A 25165-nucleotide genomic window follows, 5' to 3' on the forward strand; every position below is an offset into this window, starting at 1 on the left:
GAGACAATGGAAGGAAGACCTATGAGCATCTCAGTGAGTCAGAAGGGGACAGAGCTACCTTAACTAGGGTACGGTTAACTTTGTTGTTACAGGGGGCATCGGAGACAACCAACATGGATGGGTATGTCATCATATTCACAAAGCACCAGTGGCTCGCTAAAGTATGGTGAACAGTGGCTGGGAGTATGTGGGGCAGCGACCAAATGGTGAATCCAGCTACTGAGGTGGGGCAGTGATTCTATGTAGGCCAAGATAAATGAAACATCCAAGACCATCAACTACTACACTAGGCTCCCCAGGTGACCGCAGCTATATCCTGTAGAGAACAGGCTAGCGATTTCAAAAGGCTTGATAATGGGAATTCATTATGTCTAAGGTACACAAAAAGGTTTCCTAGGCTTAGGGTACTTCACTGACTAAGAGGGTTAAGGCTACTCGCAAAATGATAAATGAAATCAAACTGTGCTTCTTGCGGTTCCAGTGTCTTCTTGATGATTTCACTGGGCACGGACCTATGACCCAGTTGTGGAACAATTCGGAGCCTGATGGGAATCCTGACACTCCATGGGATCCTGCTTTGTCCTTCTACTCCACAACAATTCAGTTGCTCAAACAATCCCTAACAATGACCTAGATTTCAGAGTAGTTGCAAGCAATAATTTACTTTTGTGCTGGAGAATATTTACAGCCAATGCATGCTCTGCTCTAGCCATCCTGCACCCGAGCCTTCACAAGTCCAATTCCACAGTGATCTGGCATTTAACTAAGAGTCTTACAGGAAATAAGCATAAACCTATCTTACAACATTTTAATTTAACCCAGATCAGGTTTTGGGCAGGAGACATGCCTAAAGACACTAAAAACCTGAAATGCAACTGACACGAAATACTTTCCACATTGCGATAACAAGAATGAGTACATTCCACCCACTGCAGCATTAAGTAGATGAAAGTCAACTCTATCCACTACACTCCCAATAAAGCTTTATTGATAGACCCCAGAACCTAAGCAGAAGTTGAAGTATCAATATTACCCCAAGATGAAACCCCACTGTTCTCAAAACGGCTGAACAAAAACAGACAGGAATCATTAAGTATCAACATGCATTGCAATTCACAATAAAAGCACTGGGAATCATTACAGTACATGAGGCTAAGTGGACACAGTCTACCTCCTTGCCCTCACATAAGAAAATAATGCTTTCGGACCGCTCACATCACGACCACTGTTCTTCTGCTTGCTACCTCCACACAGTAGTTGCTAATCATTTAGACTGAGACGACTATGAGTTGAACATCATATTTGAATGCAGGGATAAGGCTACATCGCAACGAGGGTGTAAATTGGGATGGCTTGAAGCTATTACCTCTCCCTCACTTTTTTTTTCAGACAATTTGCAAACTGGGACAACTGAAATCACAAGTGGGCCTACATATGTTGCATACTTTCAAGAATGATGCAGTGCAAAGTTACCGCCCAGGTGGGGAATAGTCATAGGCCGCCATGCTTTGTTCAGTATTGATGCTTACAAGGCCCATCACTCATCGCTGGGCAAAGAAGCTCAGGTTTTTCTAGTTAAGCCAGTCCAAAAGGTTGCTGGTAAAGAATCCTTAACAGTGAGGTATCTAGGCAAGACTTTTCAAAGTAGTGTACTACAGTTGTTCATGTTCCAATGAGATGAAGTATATTGGAGGGGCCTTTGTAAGTGATTATTTGAAATCTTGAGTAAAGCTGTACATCAACATACAAATCGATGACTAATCCAAAAGAATTGATTGGGCTACTAGGAAAGTGGAGTCTCATCTGGGAAAGTCAGAAATTCAATGGACATTTGGATACTTTGTAAAGGGGAAAAGTATTTATTCCTCGAGCTCTGGATCTCTGGAAAGCGAATGAATTAGACAGTACATGAACACAAAGTGCAATCTGCACGAGTATTCAGGGGTGCGAGGCAATGGACATACAAAGGTACCTGAGGCTAGTTGATAATAGTCAGTACAATGAATCACTTGTAAGTCATGATGATGTAAACAACCCCCTACCGACAGATTCATAGAAGGATCTTAAAACCAGTTGAATTCATAAGAAGGATGACACTGATATCACACTAAGGGAATCCATCACTTTTGAACACGACTAGGAGGACCTGCAGTAAGACAGAAGCCGCTGACGAGTCCAGTTTACACTAAGAAAAACGTAAGGGTTGCGTAACGACCGCATAAACAATGGAAGGAGTGAATAAATAAGGGAATCATTTCACACCACCAACCTATGAATCCTGAAACAAGGTGGTTGTTCTGAATTATGGCACTAATGATTAGTAAAGGTCTTTATATATATTATGTCATTTTCTTGTGTGTTCATCCATTGTGAAAATATACTTTAGAACTCACTAATAGCAATAGTCTTGTAGTCTCACAGGACTGATAGTTACCTTAGACGCACCATCCCACACAAGCTAATTAAAAAAAATTCTCCCCTTGACCCAGTTCACAATGCCTGCTGTGGAAAAATCAGCAACTCATGCTGTTGCAGTTAGCAAACAAGCCCTGGCGGGGTTTTCTTTATTAGTGAACCAGTCTTTGTAGCTGACTGGAGACTTGTTTCTATTCTTGGCATACGTCCATGAACCTGCTATTGAAATCTACCCTACTGGTGTTTTTGTACTGATAGAGGGTCTACTGGAAGTGCAACCTTTTTGTTCCTTACCTACTCCAACAGAATCTGGACTACTTTGGATATAACTAGAGCCCTAATGCCTCCCTACGCCTTGATATCATACACTGATGTTGTGTTGTTGGTCATGACTTGGACTGTGAATTAGCAAATTGATGCATGAATGCTTGGACCAGAACATGAATGGCATTTTGTTGTGCTCTAATGATATGCACCAGGTTTACTTTTACTGACAAAAGGCTCTGGTGGAAAGTTCTGCAGGCATACTCCCTACCCTTCCATGGATGAACTTACAGTAAAGATGTGCTTTGGACCACGTCCTGTGAAAGGCAGTCCCATCATTAGGCTGTAATACCTTCATGATCTCAAGCTTAATCACCATTGTCTTTACATGAACCACTCAACTGCCTCTACTGTTTGTCCAGTTGCTTCTGGCTGAAGTAGCAACAATGGGAAATCAATGTAATGTAATCAGCTCCCTCAGAGACTTTTAAAACGCAAACCTTCTTGCAGAAGACAGGAAATTTCAAGGAACATCTGTGCCACAGATATGAAGGGTTGGGTCAGTTGTGTTTCCATCTATATACCAACAAAAATAATCTTAGTATGAGCTATCAAGGGAAATTAATCTTGATTTAAGTACATGTTCAAGCCCAGAAACAATTTGATGGCTGGTGCTATGGATTTCGGCATTTGCTCTTCAGAAATTCCTTTCAGCTAACAATTGATTAAGTATGGGAACATCTGATGACCCTGACTGTTAAGGAGCACTGTCATGAGGCAAGACATTTTATGTGATAACCTTGAGAGGAGATTTGAGACTAAAAGGAAACCACTGATAGTCCCTGAAAATTGTAGGTATTTATGACATTTTAAATCAACAGGAATGCAGCAATCGCCATCTTGCAGGCCAACCGAGGCCATACCTTTACGTTTTTCTTCATTCTCCTGATGAAGTGAAATTAGGTCTTAAAAACATATTGTGTGGAATAACTCCTTGTGTAGACACTTTTGAGCACCTGCTCTACTGCCACAAGGCTAGAATTTCATGCTGCAGTCCCTTCAAGTGCTCATATCTCTTGGTGGTCTAGGTCAGTGGAGGAACTGATCAATAAACTATAATAAACTACAAGGAAATCAAAGGGGAGAGGAATCGCACCATTCTAGAAACAATCGTCTCTTAGAAAATCATTTTTTGGAGACCCTCATCCACTAGTTTCTATCAGTGGTGTATATAATATCCACTGATGCACTCGTAGCGGATCGCATCATCATCAGGTCTTGTCTCCACCAGGAGGAAGAATGTTCGAGTATAGAAATGAGGTGGGATCTGTAAGGATAGATTAAAATTATCTCTTACCCCATAGTGATACACCAATTGGAGGTACTAGGGACAAATTACTGATCCTTCAACTCTCACAACATGGTCTACATGTGTCAGTACATCTTGCGCCTATGTAAGTAGTTGGGCTTTATTCAGGACCTTTAGTAATCAGATCTCACCATCACAGATTGGACAATGCCTTCTGTAACCTAATATACCTAATGATAAGTACATTTACTTACATACTTTGATCAATTGGTATGACATTCCCTTAATTAGGGTCTGGATCTGCCCAACAGGAAGCAAGGATGAGGCATCGTCATAGGTATGACCCACGCTGTGCTTCTGGCATCCTTCCAATCTTGAATAGATTGTAGGATTTTTGTGAGGAATTTGGGGTCCCCTGAAGCGGGCGGCAGTGACGGGCTATTGCCCCGTTCAAAGGAGCCCTGTGTTGGGCTTGGACCAGATCCCAAGAAGGACATCAGTAAGTACTTCTCTAAAAGGGAGAAGCAGTTCTGAAGGAGACAGTCCCGGTTGAAGCACTTTCATCAAGAAGTTAGTTTTAACTGCCACCTCAGCTGCCCTCCTCACCACCACTGCGCCTGAAGCTTCCATCTCCATAGCCACGTTAGGGGGAGAAGGCATTCCAGTATCTGGAGAAGTACCCAGTCCGCTGGCATCCGCCAAATCCTCACACCAGTCCATGCTGGCATCATACGGCTGGTATTCTTCAGGGTCCTGCGACCACTCCCATTTCTCCCTGAGCCCTAGCCCATAAGAATAGGGCTAAGAATCTGGCCTGGAAGGCATACCTTACGTCGGTGCCGGAGTCGTTATCAGTCGACGCCCCTTCAGCTCCATGTCAGAGTCAGGGATATAAATGAGGAAGGCCTTGCTGATGGGCGCCAGGAGCATGGGCCTCGGCACTGGCGCTGGGAAAGGTCAACATGGCACGACCGGCGCGGATCAAGGTTCATCCCGAGATCTTCCTCTGGACCGGAATCTAGATTGTTGCGGCATCGCACCTCGAGCTGCCATGAGCTTGACGGATAGCTTAAGGCCTTCAAGTGCATGGCATGGCAATCGGAGAAGGACTTCGGGTTGTGGTCGCGCTCAAGGTACCAAAGGCACACAAGGTTCAGGTCCGTCACTGGCATCGAGCTGTCACATGCGCCACAGGACAGGGCTTTAAGCCTAGACTTTTTAGATGAAAAAACGTGAAAACACTTTGACAAAACATCGAAAAATTGACTAAGGGGTAGCTCTTCCCAGATCTGCATTGATGGGCGCCAAAAGAAAAGAACTGACATCAGTGTACTAGGGTGGCGTCTAAATAAGCACAGCACTCATCACTTGCAGGGCAGATGACGCCATGCGGAGCCGAACACTGCCACCCACCGGTGCACAGGGGTACTGCTCAATACAAATTTTGGGATCCAGCCTGATGCCTGGGGATAATTCTAAGGTATGGAATCGTTGGCTAGAAGTCTCCATCAGATTAGCGGCTAGATAAAATATACTACATAAAGCAGTTGTAGCCCATCATGATGACCACTGCATTAGCTTCTGTCACTGTAGAAAGACTCTTTCTATAAAGTTGTTCAAGCATCTACCCTCTGTGCAGTACAGGGGCATAGTGAGCCCCTTTAACATTGTCCAGTTGCGGAAATGATAGAATCTGCCTTAAGATGCCCAATAAGTCATGTAGGGCAGTGTATGGATTGTTAGATCTGCCTGAGGCATGGAATAACTACTAGCATTATAGCAAAGTGTTCATTAAGAGATCAACATACAGTCAAGTACAGGGGTGGGTGGTGATGAATGCTGAAGTTGTTATTTGAGAATGATGCAGATACCAATGTTTCTTTTTCAATATCATGAGCAAATCAAGATGCCTGGACCATGTTTCCGGAACAAAAAGGTAACAGGTGATGTTGTCCAGTAGAGAGTTCCTAATATGAAATTTGTTTCTCAGGTACCACATCACATCGCTCCCTGTGTGCCTCTTCTTCGGGAGTGATAATTTGTTGATCAAATTTATCTGGTTACCTACTACAGGTGTAGACATCACCTGTGAAGGTCTCTGGACCACCTTTATAGGTTTATCAGAAGATCAAGGCATCAGTGTGGGAGAAGGGATAATCAGCTGCGGATGCAGCAGCAGCAGAACTAATATGAGGTGAAAATTGTTCAGTGTCTCCAATATTGATACCTATGGCAAGGACCACAGTGGCATGTGATATGTGTAGTAGTTATCTTGAAAACTAAGTGAGTTATACAACAATCCTATCAAATAATGAACATTGAACTGGCTGCATCAGAAGTTATGTCACTGGGCTATATGATTCAGTCCTCAAAATCATCATCTTGTTTTGTTTCAAGCATGTGAAGAGGTGGTGGTGGAGACACTCTAAAAGATGATTTGTAGGGTGCCGACTGGAAGCGCAGTGGGCTTAACAATAATAACAATTTTTACAAACGCTTACTTGGTGCTGCCTGCTCTTCTCACACTCCTCTCTTCCTAGTCACAGCAGTACCTGGGACAGCAACTGACTCCCCATCCAATCCCCACGCTGCTCTCACGCATGAGAGCAGCGTGGGTATTGGCCTGAGCAGGCTGGATTAACCCTCGCTAAGGCACTGGGAGTCTGTTGTTTCTCCAACCCGGCTGTACGATACAGCCGGGTTGGAGAAACCTAAGTACGCATGTCAGTTTGGCCGGCTTGAAACAGTTGGTCAAACTGACATGCACACTTAAAAGTGTACATTTACCACTCTTCCTCCCCTCTCCCATGGCCCGGCCTGGCCCCTTCCATCGTACGCTGGCTCAGTGCCAGCAGCTGAAAAATAAAACAATAGTAAAAGATTGTTTTATTTTTCAGCTGCTGGCTCTGAGCTACTGAGGCAATGCTAGTCCCCCATTGCGGAGGAGCCGCTGCTGCTCTGAACTGACTAGGGTCAGAGCACCTTTGACTCACTGGATGAGGGTTTGGAGACTTTGACAACAATGTATATCAGTATCTAAATAAACGCTACTGGAATCCAGGAGTACTTAGGCAGTTTGCTTTTAATTACATTATACTGTGAACTGCCAGCCAGATGACAGATATATGGAATATCCAATACTTGAAAATAAATACACATGCATGCACAGATCAAAGCCTATCTACTGTTCACCAAAAAGGGTAGCAAGTGAGGGTTCAGATAAAACGTCAAGTTAATAAGTACAGAAAAGGGGGAAACACGTGCTGGGCAAGGGAGTGCAGGCATTGCTGCACTATGACTAAGAACATGATAGCCCCCCACATTAAAATTCCTTTCAAATGCATATACAGAGCCTGATGAGAGTTCTCATTGCAGAGATTCTGCCCTGAGTGCAGAGACTCCCCCACTGCGGGGTCTTCGCACAAGTGCAGAGACCCTTTGTGAATCAGGCTCACGGAGTCTGGTCCTCTTGTCACAATGGTCAATGCTCCAAAAAGTGAGGTACATGAAGGATCTGGACACCGGAATCAGGACAGGAGTCACTGGAAACTGGTGTGTACTACTAGAAAAGTATTACGTATGCAAAGGCATGAAAACAAAGTATTTTCTGTGTCATGCCTCTTATGTCTACTTCAGTTACCAACCAGACAAAAATATCCTGTTTCCATTTACCAGTACATCTTTTAAAGCCACATCCAGAACCACCATCGAGACTTCTGGGTTGCTGATTTCTTTCAGAAGGTCGACGAAGGGATGCCAGTCATCTCTTTCCAAGTGGTATCACACTCAATCACACATTGTAGATGGCACACAAGATACAAACTTCCTTTAATAAGCTACATCTTCAGCAAGATGGCTAAGAAAAATAACAATGTAAGAAAATTTCTTGCCAATTGGGGAAATATTATGTGGAAGAGGTTTGAGTTTCAAATTTGTCGTGTGCAAATCTCCTGAAGGTTGTCTTGGTGCTATATAACACTTTAAAAAACTATCCACAGTTGGGGATAAAATCAGCTTGCAAATAGACAGATTTTCAGGCGTAACCAGCAAACTACAAAATTAGTCTCCGAATGGATGTCACGTGCCAAAGTATTCCAACTTTTACCTACCAAAAAGGAGTATGTTTTGTGGGTTTTTCGCATTACTGAAACGGCTAAGAGTTTGGCAGAGGATGAGCTAAGTTTTCTAGGCAGGCATCGGGAAAGAGGGTTCACTGGAGAACAAAATTGCCTTTCCCCCACTTATTGTTTGGATACAATCACAAAGACTCTGGAAATGACCACTCATCTCAACTGGACAATTAACCAGATGCTAGAAATGTATGTACGCCACAGGAAGTAAAGTAATAAGAAAGCTGCGGCATATACTCCTTGACCTACCATGGTGTCCACCAACTTCTGGGAACTTTGCTAAGATGGCTGACATTTGCGAACTGTGTTATGTACAAGATTATTTACATATAGGACAATGAATTCCATGTACAGTTAGTTCAACATATTTTATGCTTGCCATTGAGTTCACCCGAATTGCTGTGTAACAAACAAAACACATATAAACATAAATCTAGAAAACTTACCTCCCAATGTCATACCAGCCTCATAACATTTCCTCAGCCGGCAAGAAGGGCAGTTTTTCCTCCGAAATTTGTCAATGGTGCAGTCATTTCTGCTGGCACACAGATATTTCTGCTTCCCTAGTATGGGTAAAAATAAAAATGGGAAGAATTAGTGGTGTTCGAAAAATAAAAAACATATTCAAATGATTTATGCCAACCACAAATTTTAAGCAAAACAAAATGGCATCACTTTGAAGTAGTATGACTACTTTGCTTCCTCAGAGATAAATTCAGCTAAGAGCTGCTGTACCCCCAGAAAACAGGCAACGGTAAGACTGGTGCATATCCACTGGCTTCCAAAAAACAGTTTCACTTAGAATCCATTGCTTTGTTATTACAACAAAACCTTGGTGTTGCCAGTGTACATTACAAAGATGAGTTGGTGACGTACAACCATCGCTGTCCTCTCTGGCAATTACTACTCTTTAAATCTTTATTATCCGTATTATGCTCCATACATTCATTATCCATTAATCTCAACATTCTATACCGCTATGTTGCCCAGAGATGGCCCAAGTAGGATTGGGCCATACCTGGGCAAAGGCTTATTTTTAAATCACAGCAGATTTAGGAGGAATGCACCAGGTATTTCAGGTGGGGAGAGTGGACTAGTCACTTAACATGCCAGCTCATGGGTCCACAGTTAAAGGTAAGCATTGCATCTTCCTCCTAAACCATAGAGAGTATGCTAGAGTCTACTCTTTAAAGGTATTTTTAAACCAGTATCAAAGTATGGGAACTTCGCAGGATAGCTATGTCACACTAGAATCAACTTTATAGGCAACAATATTATTTTGTTTGACTGCAAGACTCAATTCATAGAGAAGAGAACTCTAATTCTGTTTTGACATTAAGTTTAAAGGTTTTTCTCTCTTGAAAGCAGAATTCGGGTCCAACACATGAAGGACGGTCAAGAAAAGCACACTAGGAATGAACCCTGTTCATCCTGTGCAGATTACTGGCAATTCTAATTTAGGAAACATAAATAAGGGCTTTGGTGGCTCAAGCAGATGGTCGAGATGCAGCCAAAATGTGATAACTGCCCACTACAGAACAGAATCCTGCAGATTCTCTTGTCCATACAGACAGCAGTATGTCAACTGCTACGCTCCTTCACTGACCCCGGAGCCCCGTTCTCCTATATAGTATGCTCTGTGGTCTTGTGTTTCCAGAATAACGCTGGGCATGTCAGCTAATCTGATTGCCTGAAGACATGGAGCATTTCAACTAAATCCACTGGTCTTGGTGCATCAATCAGATTGTGCAAAATAATCATTTTAAAACTCCAGGAAATCTCTCTGGTGAGTGAATGATCTGGGCTCTAAAATGTAGCTCGGGAATTAATCCCTAGGACAATTAAAAGTAGAAGGAAACTGGAGGGTGGCACAGGCCCCTAAACTACTCTTCAGTGGCTCATCCTAGTCGATAAAACTCCAACCGAAATCAGGAATTCCTAGAAACTAAACCTCCATCCAAAATCAAGATTCCTCAAGAACCCAAACTCCAGGCAAAATCAGGATTTTTTCAGAAACAAAACCCCCATCAATATCAGGATCCTCAAATGGCAAGTGGAAAAGGTTTTTTTTTTTTTAAATCACCCAGGTAGAATACTTTGGTAGCTCTCTCATTTTAGAACTGATGGTGGCCTCTGATGGTAGTGGTTGAAGATCAGAAAGCTATTAGGCAGTACCACACTATGGTCTTAGAATAAACCAATTACATATTATGATAAACAAAGCAAAACAAATCATGAAACATGATGCAGAAAGTTTAATGAAATGTGGAAATCCCGAGATTTTATCAGGACCCAAATGCAAAGAAAAAAAGCTACACATCTGGGAAATGGAGAAAAAAAAATCCCCGAGGAGCCATTGCAGCTGTGTTTCAAATTATGTCACAAAGGAAAACAGAGGGTGGAATCACATTACAGTAGATTTAAATATCAGTAACAGCTGATCAATTGAGGATGGAGACCAGACCTCTGTGGGCATGGGAATGGTGATGTGGCTGTTAAAAACGATGTGTTCACATACAGTGTCGTCTTAAAGATTGTTGGGGCCAGAGGCAAGGAATATTGGTGGGACCCCTGTTTGGAATAAATTAGAATTGTATTACCTACTTTGTGCTAATTCATACCTACATGAAGTCAAACAATATTGAATTATATTTTAACTTTCACACCAAACAGCTGAAAGTCTTTTCTTGGACTCCAAAGTGCTTAAATGCAAGGCTGGGTAGAGAAAGTTATAGATGGAGATAGGCAGAGAGAGGTTCTGATAGACAGAGTGGAAGAAGATCACTTTATCAGGCAGCCCTGCTCAATTGCCCACTTTGCTCATGCCTTAAAATGTCTCTGTTCACAAAGATTAAGCCACCGTGACCATGAAGAAATTGCATGCGTGGCAATGGGATATTAAGATGAAATTCGGGGAAAAGTTAGCTGACGCATGAAGCATTGGTTGGAAGGCAGACTTTGGGGTAAATATTTCTGTTTTTTGTTTCCTGAGTCATCTGTAATTTGACAGTTATGATGGCCTTATAAGTATCCAAGAAAGGTCCACTTTCCATCACTTCTTATGCTGAGCAATTTATTTGATACATGGGCCTATCAATCGTTGACTTGATGCTTGTCTTCGACTGTGTACGGCGCTCTGCTGTTTTTTCGGCTTAGGTCGCATTACAGACATACAACATGCATCCAAACAAGCAGGATGATTCTTTGTTAGCTTGAGATGTACATAGCACATGCTGGGTTTCTGTATGCCTTTGTTTCCTTGGGGCTTTATTTAAGGTTCAACAAGAGACTGATTTCATAAGATCAATACAACACAAAGCTACTAATAATTCAAAGTCTGGTCATTCATACTTCACAGATGTAGAAATATGTCAACATGTCATGCGCATTTTGGTTTTCATAAAATGTAATAAAGAATATTTATATTACTCTTAAATATTGAAAATCAAGCCTCTATTTATAGAAAAATAATTATGATGAAAAAAAGGATTCTGAAGATTTCAAAACAAGGCTCACAACTCCTAAGGGAAAATTCTTTTTATACCGAAGATGAAAAATCTCTGAAGATCTTCCCAGAACAGCTGTTCGCAGCAACATTAATCCTTGGTTGCCTCGGTTCTGTAACATGATCACTTAAAGCTGGCGCCTTACCTGTGATATTTCACTTAATCCTTCTGCCATGACTAATTCAGAGTTAACCAGCCCTCGGTTTTATCCTTTGCTTGCTTCAAGGGCAGCAGAAGCAGAGGTAATGAAGCAACCCACAGACATCAAAAGAACATTCTGTTTAAAAAAATCTATTGTAGAATTTGTATTGTAAAAAACATTCTAATGCAATATTCAGGATCTTCAAATAAGCCCTGTTATTTCACTCAGGCAGATCAGGGCTGTGTGACAAGGTAATATAGTGAGAGGCCAACCACCTCGCTTGCCTGTAAGAACAGCTAGCTTTCAAAACTGCTTGACATTTTAGGAGATATCAAAAGAGGATAACAACAAAAAAGGTCTATTAATCATTTTCTCTTTGTTGTCAAGTGAGATCTCAGGAATAAAACAGTGGTAAGCCTGTGTCAATAAACTGTACGAGAAAATGTACAAAAACAAGTTTTCATCAAAAACAGCCTTTCAAAAAGTTACATTTTAACCTTAGAGAGTGGACACAACATGAGGTCAAAGGAAGGGTAAACAGCTGCTCCGTGAAAACAACGGGATCGATCTTGACAGAGGTCTGAAAGTGTCTCTCTCACATCCTTTACTGCAGGTTACAAATAACACAGAAGGATTCGTAATGCACATATCCAATCTTCACTTGGGACCTCTCTTCCTCTTCTGGGACAGCTACAGGGTACTGAGGCCTATTTGTTTTACCTGGAATTATGTTGTGCTTGTGTTACTCAGTTAAATAAGTGTGCCTGATACCAGTCTAGCATACTGACCTGTGTGTGTGTGTGGGGAGGGGGGTTATTCATAAAAGTGCTCCTTTTAAAAGGGTTCCCGTACATGTTGGCCCATTAATACCACAATCACTGTCCCACTCTAGACAAACCATGCAGGGCAAATACTATTCTCCCCACCTGCTGCTTCTTTTTTGTTCTGGGGCAAGTAATACTCACCGCATATAGGACCTGTGTCTGATCACACTGGGCTTATATCAGCAACTTTTCAAGATCTCCCTGGTACCAAACAACAACGAAAATTTAAAGGTATGTGTATTTTTACTAAAGCAGTCATTCAGAAAATAGTTAGATGAACTCTTTCATCTAAATAATCTATATACTGGAAGTCATTGATATTCGTTTAATTGAACAACCAAATCCACGGTGTCTGGTCTGAGTTACACTTTAAAAAATTGAAAGGATCCACTCAAAACAGTAACTACAGGTGAGATAGAAGAGGTTTATTCCAAAGTTGCAGTGACACGACTGGCAGAGCCAACGGCGAGGCAGCAACCGCAGAGTACGTGCGTAGTTACCATTCCACCTAGCAGGGTTGCTAACGTGGCTCATGTGCCCACGTTCCAAACAGGACCCAACAAAAGGGTACAAAAGTGGTTAGGATATGCCAGAGAAGAAGGTAGTTGGAATGTAAAAAATAAACAACCCCAAGATAGGGGTTACTCTGCTACTTCACCAAAAGGTAGCAGAGCAGTATTTCGGCCCCACTAGCTGATTAGTGGCCATAGTTTTGAGTAGAAGCAAGAGGAACATGGAGGCGGATCAGTGACATGATTTAGAAGTAGAGAGAAAAGGACAGTAAACATTTTCTGAGACCGCCTGAAGGTTGAGGCAAAGCACCTCCTTCAATGTTAAGAAGTGAGTAATTCAAATCTCTTCACTATGACATCCTGCCAAGCTAGTCAAACCGTGTGGAAGAGTTCCGCATTGTCTGACCCAGTCTCCTTTATTCATTTGTTAGATAAAAGCTCTAGCAACATGGAACAAAACAAGCAAGTGCATCACAAAAAAAAAAGAAAGGGGGGACCAGATAGCTAATTAAGGTCCAGTGTCCATGCTCTCTATAACAATATATAAACCCAAAAAGGACACTGTTGCTGAGGCCAGGCCCAAAAAGTCACCCAGGCCCAAAAAGGTGGAAAAAAAGAAAAAGAAAAGAATGAAGAGAAATCCTAGCTGAAGGACCCACTCAGCTAATGGAAGACCACTCTTTGTCCTCCGATGCCCTCACACACCCCGAAGGATGTCATGCTTCATCATCGGGCAGTGCTCCTTGTAGGGCCGGTGCTGCAATTCCCAACGGGCCCCCCGAAGGGTCACTTTATCGGAGATCTTTTGAGGACTGCCGGGTTTTGCATCCGGGTGTGTGGTGAGTGGGTCCTCTCTGGAGGGTGAAGACGGTGCGTGCAATTGTGTAAAAGGTTAAGAAAGGAGGCATCATGAAGCCAAAGTAAAACAGATGTACCCTTAGCAGAGTCTGACTGCTAAATAAAACATTCACCTGGAGGCACACTATGCCCGGGTGTCATAGGTTGACTTGTTTCGCGCGTCTGTCGCCATAACAGTTGTGTGCGCTTCTTCAGGACCAGAACTAAAATAAAGGTGCACGTGAAACGAAATAGTAAAATACCCTCTATGTAGATCAGGGCAGAAACCTGTATACCATCACTGTCATTACAGCGTAATTGTGAAAGCCGCTCCTTTTTGTTCATCACAACGGAGCACGCATAGCGTGGGCATCTCCACGACGATGCATAAGGTCGGAAGTAAGCGCTTGGCGGTCTCTGTCTGCACGGCAGCCCGACATCTGATGCATGCGCATTCTAGTACGCTTGACAACACACATTGTTCGTTCACCTATGGACGTTGCTGGCAGTGACAGATATATGAGGATATTAAGATTTAGGTGAAGTGGATTAGTTTTCCTTTTACATGCATGCGTACTTCTGCCCTTTAGTTGCAAATGAGCAACTCGTTTTCATCTTCCGGTTTCCCCAGAATGGGTAACCGCCCAGAGGCCTGTCCCCTTTACTATTTTAGCCCTTTAGTTGCACATGCGCAACTCGATTTCATCTTCCGGTTCCCCCGGAAAGGGTAACCGCCCAGAGGCCTGTCCCCTTTACTATTTTAGCCACGTTCGCTGCCATTTCGAAGTTGTTAACCGGCAGTCGTGTGGATGGCGTAAGCCTATAAGGGCCACTACCGGGGAAGAACCGTGAGTTGACTACCAGTTTCAGTCATTTTTAATACGGAGCTTGATTGGTCGGCTACTCACTGTGTAGGTGATATGTAAGCGACAGGTTTAGTATTCATATCATTGTTGTTTCAGCCCGATAGCTCGCAGGCAGCCCATGTCTCTAGCTTGCGCAGCGACCGTCTCAGGGCTGTTTTTGTTTGGGCTCAGGTGATTTTACCCACACCTTACCTGTTATCTCACAGCATCATGCACTGTCATATATATTGTTTATTGTTCTTAGGCAGCATTTCTGTTATCCAGGGTTGTTAATCCACTAAGCACCATCAATGTACCGGTGTAATTCGTGTCCCTATTTCACTTTTTTATGTGGTTGTTGTGCACACAGCTGTGGCACACAAATGATGCATCAAGTTTTACTGATGGACATGCTTGTTGTCTATCCTGTTTTTCTTTTCTTTTCTAGGTATCGATCAGGAGCGGCTTTCATAATTACGCTGTAACCACAGTGAGGGTATACAGGTTTCTGCCCTAATCTACATGTAGGGTATTTTACTTTTTTGTTTCACGTGCACCTTTATTTTAGTTCTGGTCCTGAAGAAGCGCACACGACCGTTATGGCGACAGAGGCGCGAAACATGTCGACCTATGACACCCGGGCATAGTGTGCCTCCAGGTGAATGTTTTATTTAGCAGTCAGACTCTGCTAAGGGTACATCTGTTTTACTTTGGCTGCATAATGCCCCCTTTCTTAACCTTTTACACAATTGCACGCACCGTCTTCACCCTCCAGAGAGGACCCACTCACCACACACCCGCATGCAAAACCCGGCAGTCCTCAAAAGATCTCCGATAAAGTGACCCTTCGGGGGGCCCGTAGGGAATTGCAATGCCGGCCCTACGAGGAGCACTGCCCGATGATGAAGCATGACATCCTTCAGGGTGTGTGAGGGCATCAGAGGACAAAGAGTGGTCTTCCATTAGCTGAGTGGGTCCTTCACCTAGGATTTCTCTTCACTCTTTTCTTTTACTTTTTTTTTCTTCTTTTTGGGACTGGGTGACATTTTACGCCTGGCCTCAGGAACAGTGTCCTTTTTGGGCTTACTAAACAAGCAAAGACACCAATAATATCCAAGAAGCACTTTACAGTTATATTTTTCGTATTACTTATATTTACCAGGTCCACCCAACTGCATTTCCAAATCCATGGACATTTGTCAGATGAGGTGTTGGGACCTACATCTGTGGTGAAGCTTTAGCTCCATACACATCTGACTGCATTCTTTCCTGACACAGCCTCACTTTGACCATGTTAAGTCGTGTTTCCCAATGATTAGAATAAAACTGATGCACTTCTATTTAAATGGTCAAGTCTGTTTCTCTTTTTTCTTAACTTAAATATTCTTTAATCAATAGTGCTTTTCTAGCTGCTGTCTAGTTGCACACACCATTGCTTTAACAACTCATTCTACTCCATTTGTGTGTAACCCAAGATACTCAAGTAAGAGACCAGGACACTTTTAAGACATCTTTGATTTACAATTGTGAGGTTAAACTAGCATCACTGGTTTTGCATTCTTTGTCAAAACATATATAATGGTTTTCAGTCTTTTTCCATTCCGCACACACAGGTGGGTACAGAAAAATACACACACCTAGTGCATGTAAATCTTGGTGGTGGGCCTCCACCACAGGAGTGCAGTCAATAGCCTCTGTTGACCTGCCAGGTCTGTATGTCCATTGTCAGGCTCCAAATGAGACACTTATTGTCTGATTCAGAAAAGACTTTTGAGTAAGTGAACTACTTTTTGCTAATCACAAAATCTGAGTGTACATTTACTTCAAAAGTGTAACTACATGTCTCCACCACATTGAAGGGCCTCGTGGCTATTCACAAAGGTAACTTTCACTTTTGAGTAATGTATACTTTTAATTTATTCTTACGCTTTTCAGTAACGTTAACATTAGCCAAAGTTACAGCAGATACTTCTTGCTAGCGGTGTCCAAATATACACCACATAGTCATATAATTCCTGAACTACACGGAAGTGAACGCACGGACGGTGTTAGTTTTGCTCGCTCTGGCGGGACAGGGAACTGACGTATCAAGGTCTGGCTCCCTCTGTTAATAGTGGTTATTTCCGGTCCATCGCCTGAGTGACAGTGTTCCCAAATACCTCGTGGGACAACACTTTCTTGAGTTGGGGCTGCCATTTGTGTTGATGTTCTTTTTTCATTAACCACCAGGACTAATTTTGAACTCATATTGGATAAAGGTGTGAACTCGCCTATTTCTCCATGAATTATATGACTATGTGGTGTATATTTGGACACCGCTAACAAGAAGTATCTGTTGCATCGTGGAACCCTGACTCATTTGTCTAGTCTGCCTTGAAAAAGTCTGAATACTGATATGGACAGACAAAACACGTGTTGGCATCAAGAACTGCTGGGAATTTGTCGTACATAAATAAAGGAGGTCTTTTTCATTCTAATTTGTGGATGGTCCTTTAAAAACCGACGTGGGATTGGAATAGGATATATTCGCCTTTGGACTTTGAGACTTTTATACATATTACTTGGATATATTATTATATGGAATATATTATTTGATTTAATTCATTGTGACTATTAAGGGTGTGCAACAACTGTACTTTTAGATATGTTTATGTGCATGTTCTTGTAACTTGCCGACAGCACCATGTGGTAGTTGGTGCTCCCAGTTATTTCAGCTCCCCGATATCTTATATTATTGAACAAATATTCACGCTTATATTTAGTTAACAACTATACTGCTGCTATTTCTTCTTGAGGTGCGGTTTATACCTTTTGGGATTGCTACTACCAAGTATTATTTCTTTGTGGAGCTCTGGACTGGCCTGGAGGCGGGTCGCGGTGGCCAGGCTGGCGGTGCCTGTGGCGCGAAGTTAGGCCTGCTGCCCGGAACCCACCCGGATGGCGTGCGAACACCCGAGAGTAGAGACGAACCCTTGTGACCTGACCGGAGGCAACGGGAAAGCTGTGGCTGCCCTTCGAATACAGGGAACCTGCAGGGACTAGCACCCAGGCCACTTAGAGAGGCAGTCTGCCCGAGAGGCCCTGCATCGGCCGAAGTGCAGGTGCGAAAGTGAAACCACAGGCCTAGCGGAGGCCTTCCAGCACATATTGCGAAGGGACCTGGATCACCCCCCCACCCCGAGGCCCATTCTCACAACAGACACACCCGAGGAGAAGACCTCCAGCTGCGATCACTCCCTGAGACGGGCAGAGGCATCTCCAGTGTAAGCCCTTCAGGCCGCACGGCCGGGGGACCATCGATCGTGCATTTGCAGCGGCCGGCGGTCCTCACTATAACCTACAACAAGTAGGAGAGCCTGAGTCAGGGCCCGGCTGCACCACGATCTCACACCAGAGCACCTAAGGCCCTCACCAGGAAACAGAGGCAGCTGCCCTCCTATAAGAGTACCCTCGTAGCCTTACAGAGAGTACAGCCCCCAGCAAACTCAAGAGGGGCTGCATCGATTCTGAGCAGAAGTCCCCATGGACTGTCAGATTATAGCACAGTGCCACCCTGCCTGACCGACACAGAGCACCCAGGAGCATGATCAGGAACAAAAACGAAGATCTGGAAACCAGGTTGCGCCGAAAGAATCTAAGTATAGTAGGGGTGCAGGAGTCCACTGCCATGACACGAGTGGAGGATTATGTTGGGGAAATTCTGTGGGCCCTTTTTGGAGAGTAGCTATCACCCGGGTGCATTGTGGAGCATGCCCACCGTTCCCTGGGCCTTCGTCCTCCCCCGGGCACACCAGCAAGGCTCATAATTGCACACCACTTGAACTATTGGGATAGAGACACTGTGGTACGCCTTGCCAGAGTCAAGCAAAATGTGGTACACCAAGGAAACCCGATCTCCTTCTACCCGGACTTAACCTTGCCTGTACAAGCAGCCAGAAGAGATTTTATACCAATCAAACGCAACCTGCAACCGCTGGAAGTTAAATGTTCTCTACTACACCCAGCAAAACTTCGAGTATTCCACGCGGAAAAGACCACCTACTTTACGGACCCCAAGAATGCGGCATGCTTCGTTTAGGACCTGCATCTTGACAAAAAGAATGACCGGCCCAGGAAAGCCACAGAAGAATAAAATCGCACCAGTGACAATGACTAGACACACATCGCAATGCTGAACCAGTAAGAGACTAATGGTAACGTTCTAGCGGAATGGGTCAGTCCGGCTCCAAGAGACAGTGTCTCTCCTAGCCTGTATCCTTTACCTGTAATAAGTCGTTTCTGCTTGTTTTTTTTTTTATTCACCTGTTACACGACAAGACAGGACACTTAACCTTGTAATTGTGTCCCGCCGCCCGGCCCCTGCAGACGGACACATGGACTCGTAGACTTTCCCCCCTGGGGATGTTTCCCTTGCAATGCGTAAAGTCACACTCATGTTGGGTGTAGGAGAATAGGATCTGCTTCACATGTTTACCCCCACTTTTTGCTGGTGTTTCACTGTTTTTCGACTTTAGTTTGGCTGGGACCCTGCTATTCAGGGCCCCAGCCTAGCTGCTTCCTCTCTAAATTGATAGTATGTACTCTAGGTACACTCCAGATTGGATTCTGGGATACCCTTGTGAGCCCCTAGTATATGGTATACCATGTACCCAGGGCATAGGTACCCCAGAGGCCTACCAGGGGCTTAAGCATGTATTGTGCCACCCCTGGAAAGCCCTCCAAAATGACACCACAGGTCTGCTATTGCAGCCTGGGTAAGGTGGTGCATGCACCCCTTACTGAGGTATAGGTTCACTATACCTCACCTAACACTGCACATAGAAACCTATCAGTCACCCCTATGGCAGGCCTTATCAAACCTGAAGGCAGGGTGCTTGGTTGTATGTGAGAGGATGCCCAGGCATGAGCTGAGCCCCTCTGCAACCTTCGGAATCTCTTCTCCGGGGTTGTCAGTAGTGCAGCCTGACCATATACTCTTAAGTGCATTATGTCTAAAACGGTTAATGCTAACTTTGGACTGGCTGCACGGAAACATGTCGTGTTTGGTGTCAAACACCTTGGAATCATACCCACACATCAGTTCTTGATGTGAGGATATGATCCCACCCTTCTAGAGGGAGAGACATGACACTACTGGTAAACCCGGTAGAAATCTAATACAGCCCTGGCATCATAAAAATGGATGCTGCAGCCATAGACACGGGTCTGGCCTCCTGCTGCTGACCGAAATTCCGGCAGGGGAGGCCTGGACAATAGATTTCCTGTCACAAGGAGGTGTAACCACTTCCCAGACAGGCTTGTGTGTATTGGGGCTGGGTGGGAGCACTCTCTGAGTGCTTTGAAGTCTTGTACTGGGGGCACATTTGGTGTCCCTGTGCATAGTCCAGCTCAAACCGGTTCAGGGGCTTCCAGCCCCTGCTCTGGCACGAAACTGGACAAAGGAAATGGGTGTAGCCACCCCTCTTTCTAAACCCTCCCATAGGTGGGTCCCTAGAGCTAGTCCAACCCCTTCCTTAGGTATAAATAAGGAACCTCTGTAACCAGAACTTTAGATATCCCTGGATGAAACTCGGAAGCTGAATCCTGGAACTTCGACGCTCTACTAAAGACCAGAGGACTGAAGAAATCTCCCTTGGGGTCAAGGAGTGACTCCCCTGCTTTGCAGGCACCAACGAAGCATTTTGCCGGTCTGCATCTCCGAAGCTCCCGCCGGACTCCGAAGTATTTGCAGGCCAGGAAGAGGATTTCCAGACATCTCAGAGGCCGACCCGAGTCCCCAGCAAAGCTGAGACCCGCAGCCCTCGTGAGTAGCGTGGAACCGGAACTCCTGGTCACCGTGCAATTTTGCAAGTGCATTGACTTCTTGACGTCTCTTGAAGTCGTGCTTGGGCTTAGTTGCAGGCCCCACCTCGAGCACAGAATCCACCGAAGATTGTCGGCCTAGTCACCCCGAGTGACCCGTGGGCCACCATTTTGTGTTTCGTCTTGAGGTCCCTTCACGATGTTTGTCGACTGGTGGGTCCCTGAGGGGGTAACTTTGATTTTCCTGGGGCTTCCCTGGTTGCTCCAGACGTGCCCCGACTCCCTACCAAGTGGTGAGTCCCTCAGACCTTGCTGGTCTGCACCGAAGCATCTTTCTCCTTTCTGAGTGGGTTGCTGTTGCCAAGGCTTGTTGTGTCCAATCCGGGCACCGACGCTGCAGCACTCAACATCCTTCGTGGGACAGCTCAAATCCAGCTCCTGGTCGTCCTCAACGCCTCCTGGTCCACGTGGCTGAAGAGTCAATCTTCACCTCCTTCACCTGAAATCACCCGACATCGGTGGGCATCCACCTATCGCCTTCCTCGTCACTGGCTAGTGACCCAGACTCTGTCCCGTCTGCTTTCAGGTTCTTCTCGACTTCGATCCAGGCTTGGATCTCTTCAGAAACTTTGCATCTTCCTGGCAGCAGCACTTCTTTGCCAGCTCCCATTGAAATCGACGACGCGACCCAACACTATTTGACACCTATGCACCCGGCTTCCCTGGGTGAGCTAACTCGAGTACTCCGGTGCTCCTGAAGGTGTTGGCCCTAGAACTTCTTAAGTCCCAAAGGGTTTAGGATAGGATAGGATAGGATATAAGTTTTTAAAGAGCTGGAATGCCGTAAGTGTGGAGATCAATCAGTCTTAAGCGAGAACTACCTTAAAACAACCATGTCTTCAGGACCTTCCTGAAGCATTGATGGTTCGGTACAAATCTTAAGGAAAGAGGGAGCTTCGTTCCAAAGTCTTACGGCGCAGTTTGAGAAGGCTCTTCCACCCCAGCTAACTCTCCTAATCCTGCTCACCTGAAGAAGACTCAAGGTGCTGGATCTTAGGGCATGGCCGGGGATATAGGGAGTCAACATTTTCTGAATATCTTTGGCTCCTCCCCCCAGCTTTATGGACCAGGCATAATGGCTTGAATTCCACACGTTGTTGTACAGGGAGCCAGTGTAAAGTTCTGATTCCCGCCGAGATGGATTGGTCTCTAGGGATGTCCAAAAGCAGTCTCGCGGCGGCCTTCTGCAATGACTGTAACCTGCTCAACTGAGCCTTGTTTATCCCCAACAGTAGGGCATTACAGTAGTCCAGTTTGGACAACAGAAGTGCCACCACCACTGTCTTACGTAGCTCTGATGTAATAAAAGGGAAGATCTTTCTCATGGTCTTTATTAGGAAAAAGCAAGACGAGGCAAGGCGATTCATCTGGGCCGAAAACTTTCGCTGAAAGTCGAACAGCACGCCAAGGTTTCTCATCTTAGACACGGGGCGGGGGCATTCGCCAGCCTTCAGGGGCCACCAGGAGTCATTCCACAGGGGTTGCCCCAGGCCAAACTCAATGATCTCTGTTTTGTCTGTATTAATCTTTAGGAAGCTCTGGTTCATCCAGGTCATGATTTCTAGAAGGCACATGTGAAATCTAGCGGCTGTGTCATCTGACGGATTGCCCGTCGCTATTTTGAGCTGGGAATCATCTGCGTAGGACACTAGGGCAAAACCATGCTTCCTAATGAGTCTGGCCAGAGGAATAACATAGATGTTGAACAGCGTAGGTGATAGCGCTGATCCCTGAGGGACCCCACACGGGAGATGGAAACTGTCGGACTGAAGGCCATCCCAATATAGGCTCTGCTCCCTTCTCTCCAGAAATGATGAGAGAAGGGACAGATCATGGGGGACAGGAGTCTTTAGGTGAGCCTGATTTAGTAGCAGCGATAAGTTTGCAGGTTTCTTCCCTTGTGATTGGTGGAAAATTCGTCAGACTAGGATGTGTTGTACCTTTGTCAGTCAGAGGTTGCGCTCGCTTATCTGGGCTTAGGTGAGTGTTCAGAAGGTCTTTATAGATTAGTTGGACCTTATCCTGGAAGAAGGAGGCTAATTTGTTACACATAGCTTGGTCGGGCTGGAACGTATTAGCCTGTTGCGATTTGGAAAGTAGGGTTACTGTTTTAAAAAGCTCTTTAGTGGAATTTCCTGCTTCCCAATCTTGGTGGCGTAGAATAGTCTTTTAGCAGCAATTATTGCATCTTTATACTGTTGAAGGGCGCAATGTAACTTATTTTCTTCTCAGGACTGTAATCCACCCTCCAAAGGCGCTCAGCCTTTCTACAAACTAGCTTTAGGGCTTTGAACTCTGAACTATACCATTGAGCGGAGGGTTTTAATCTCCTAATCACTAGCACTTTTTCAGGGGCCACCACATCAGCTGCTGTTGCAAGCCATTTGTTAAAAACAAGAGCCGCCTCCGTGTTGTCCTTACTGAGCGGAAGAGGAAATTGGCCAAGGGCGGTAATTAGACTATCGGCTTGGACCTTAGACCATTGTCTGGTCTTTACCTTTACTGGTTTTGGACGGGGTTGGGGTGTTGATAAACCAGTCGTGATGGTGAAGTAAATCGCTTTATGATCTGACCAGGGAAGGGCGATAATTCTGGCCAGATCCATAACTATGCTGTTAGCAAAGATGCCATCTAAAGTATGGCCTGCTTGATGGGTAGGCTCATTTACTAATTGGCTGAAGCCAAAAGCTGCCAGGTTGTCAAGCAGTTTAATGGAATCCGGGTGGTTAGTTAGTTCCAAGTGGTAGTTGAAGTCGCCGAGAATAATAAAAGGATGGGGGTCAACACGAGATTCTAGATGGTTCATTAGTGCTTGTGGAAAGGAGGTCTTAGGCCCAGGTGGGCGATAGATCAAAAGTCCCTGGAACTTGAAAAAATTCCTTAAGTATATAGTAAAGTAGAATGCTTCTGCAGGTAAATCGGAAATAGTTTCTAGTCGCATTTTCAGGTGGTCCCGATGAATGATCGCTATCCCTCCCCCCTCTTTCTCACTCTATCTTGTGCGGTAACGACACAGCCCTTAGGAAGTGCTATGTTCCAGTCAGGGCCGGAAGTGTTGCGGTCCAGGTCTCAGTCAGGAAGACTATATCAGGTAAGGTGTTATCAATCAAGTCCGCGATCTGATATTTATTTTTATTAACAGATCGCACATTAAGCAGAACACAGCGTAGTGTCTGTTCCTGGCCAGACCTACTATCTGCAAAAGGGTCCTGCCTAGGGCTATCGTTCAATAATGTTCCACCCACCCTCCCTTTAAGGGTGTTTGGTCCTGACTCGTTACTAAGTGTCACTAATCTTTAAAAATCTAACCGCGACTTTCCCCATAGAAGCTAACGGGAGCTCGCGGCTGTGTTCTCACACTGCACACGGCCCCCGTGGGTCCCCTGTGTCACTACCTTAGGTGGTTCCTTGGGGTCCCAGTGATTCTACAGGCTCTAGTCCTTGTGTCTAGTTAAGTTGTGGTTCTTATACCACTATTTTAGTATATGGTTTGGCTCGCCCCTAGGGCCTACGTGTATTTGTGCTTATTACAGTGATATTTGAAGTTTAACTTACGTGTTTTGACCTCTAGTCTCATAAAGAGACTAGGAGGGTGTGTTTAGAAATAAATACATATATTTTATTTATATACCTGGTGTGGCTGTCTTTCATTTAGGCACTCAAGAGATTATAGACTGGTAAAACAAGCTGCTTAACATTCCTTCAAGACTTAGCCTGAAGGCTGCTCTCCATAGCTACCACTAGGATAGCTTTCAATAAAGGTTGTCTTTAACCTATAACCAATAAGGGGTTGTTTGGACTGGCACAGGGTGCCCACTAAAACTAGTGGACAGCATATATCAGGCCAACTTCTCACATTGGGGATGGGGGTTAATTGGATTTCATGTTCAACTTGATTTGGAGGCTGGAGTGGGTGGGGCCTTTTGGGAATATTCACAGAGAGTAACTGTTTGAAATGCCATTCCTTCCCTTTTTTACCTAGTGTTTCCCTTGACTGACTCTTCCACAGTGACCTGCAACAACGCGCGCATTTAGGCGAACAGTCAAGTAGGGCAATATGTCCATGGTTAAATGTGTTATTTAGAATGTATGTGGACTAAATGATGCACAAAAGACTAGAATAGTAGTTGCACAACTGGACCATCATAAAGCAGACATCTGCCTACTACAGTAAACTTCACCTTATGGAGACCACACACGGGCAGCTGCGAGCACACTGCATGCTACTCAAATTACGCTCGTGGCGTGGCCATCCTCATCAGAAAACAGCTGCACTGGCGCACGCGTGCAAGAATTAGTGATAAGATGGGCAGATATGTCATGATAGCGGGCTTGCTGGGGGGCTACCTGATTAGACTTATCTCAATATATGGCCCCAACACTGATGAACCTGACTTCTACACAGAGGTTTGCAGGGTGGCCAATTCTCTGGTCGCGTTGCTATAATCTGGGGGGGGGGGGACTACAATATAGTGACTCTTGCCGACCCCATCCCGGAACGGCAACTCAGCTGCAAGCC

The 25165-nt window shown here is 44.7% G+C and overlaps 1 protein-coding gene across 1 annotated transcript in view; it reads right to left on the minus strand.

Annotated features, from left to right (window-relative positions):
• AR (androgen receptor) overlaps positions 1-25165 on the minus strand; it is a 454014-nt gene that overhangs the window by 89203 nt on the left and 339646 nt on the right. Inside the window, exon 3 of the mRNA XM_085608315.1 lies at positions 8565-8681. Within this exon, the coding sequence (XP_085464441.1) occupies positions 8565-8681 (117 nt within the window). The remainder of the gene's footprint in view (positions 1-8564; positions 8682-25165) is intronic.

Source organism: Triturus cristatus, chromosome 5_2 (genome assembly GCF_964204655.1).
Source record: "Triturus cristatus chromosome 5_2, aTriCri1.1, whole genome shotgun sequence".
Classification (NCBI taxonomy): Eukaryota; Metazoa; Chordata; class Amphibia; order Caudata; family Salamandridae; genus Triturus; species Triturus cristatus.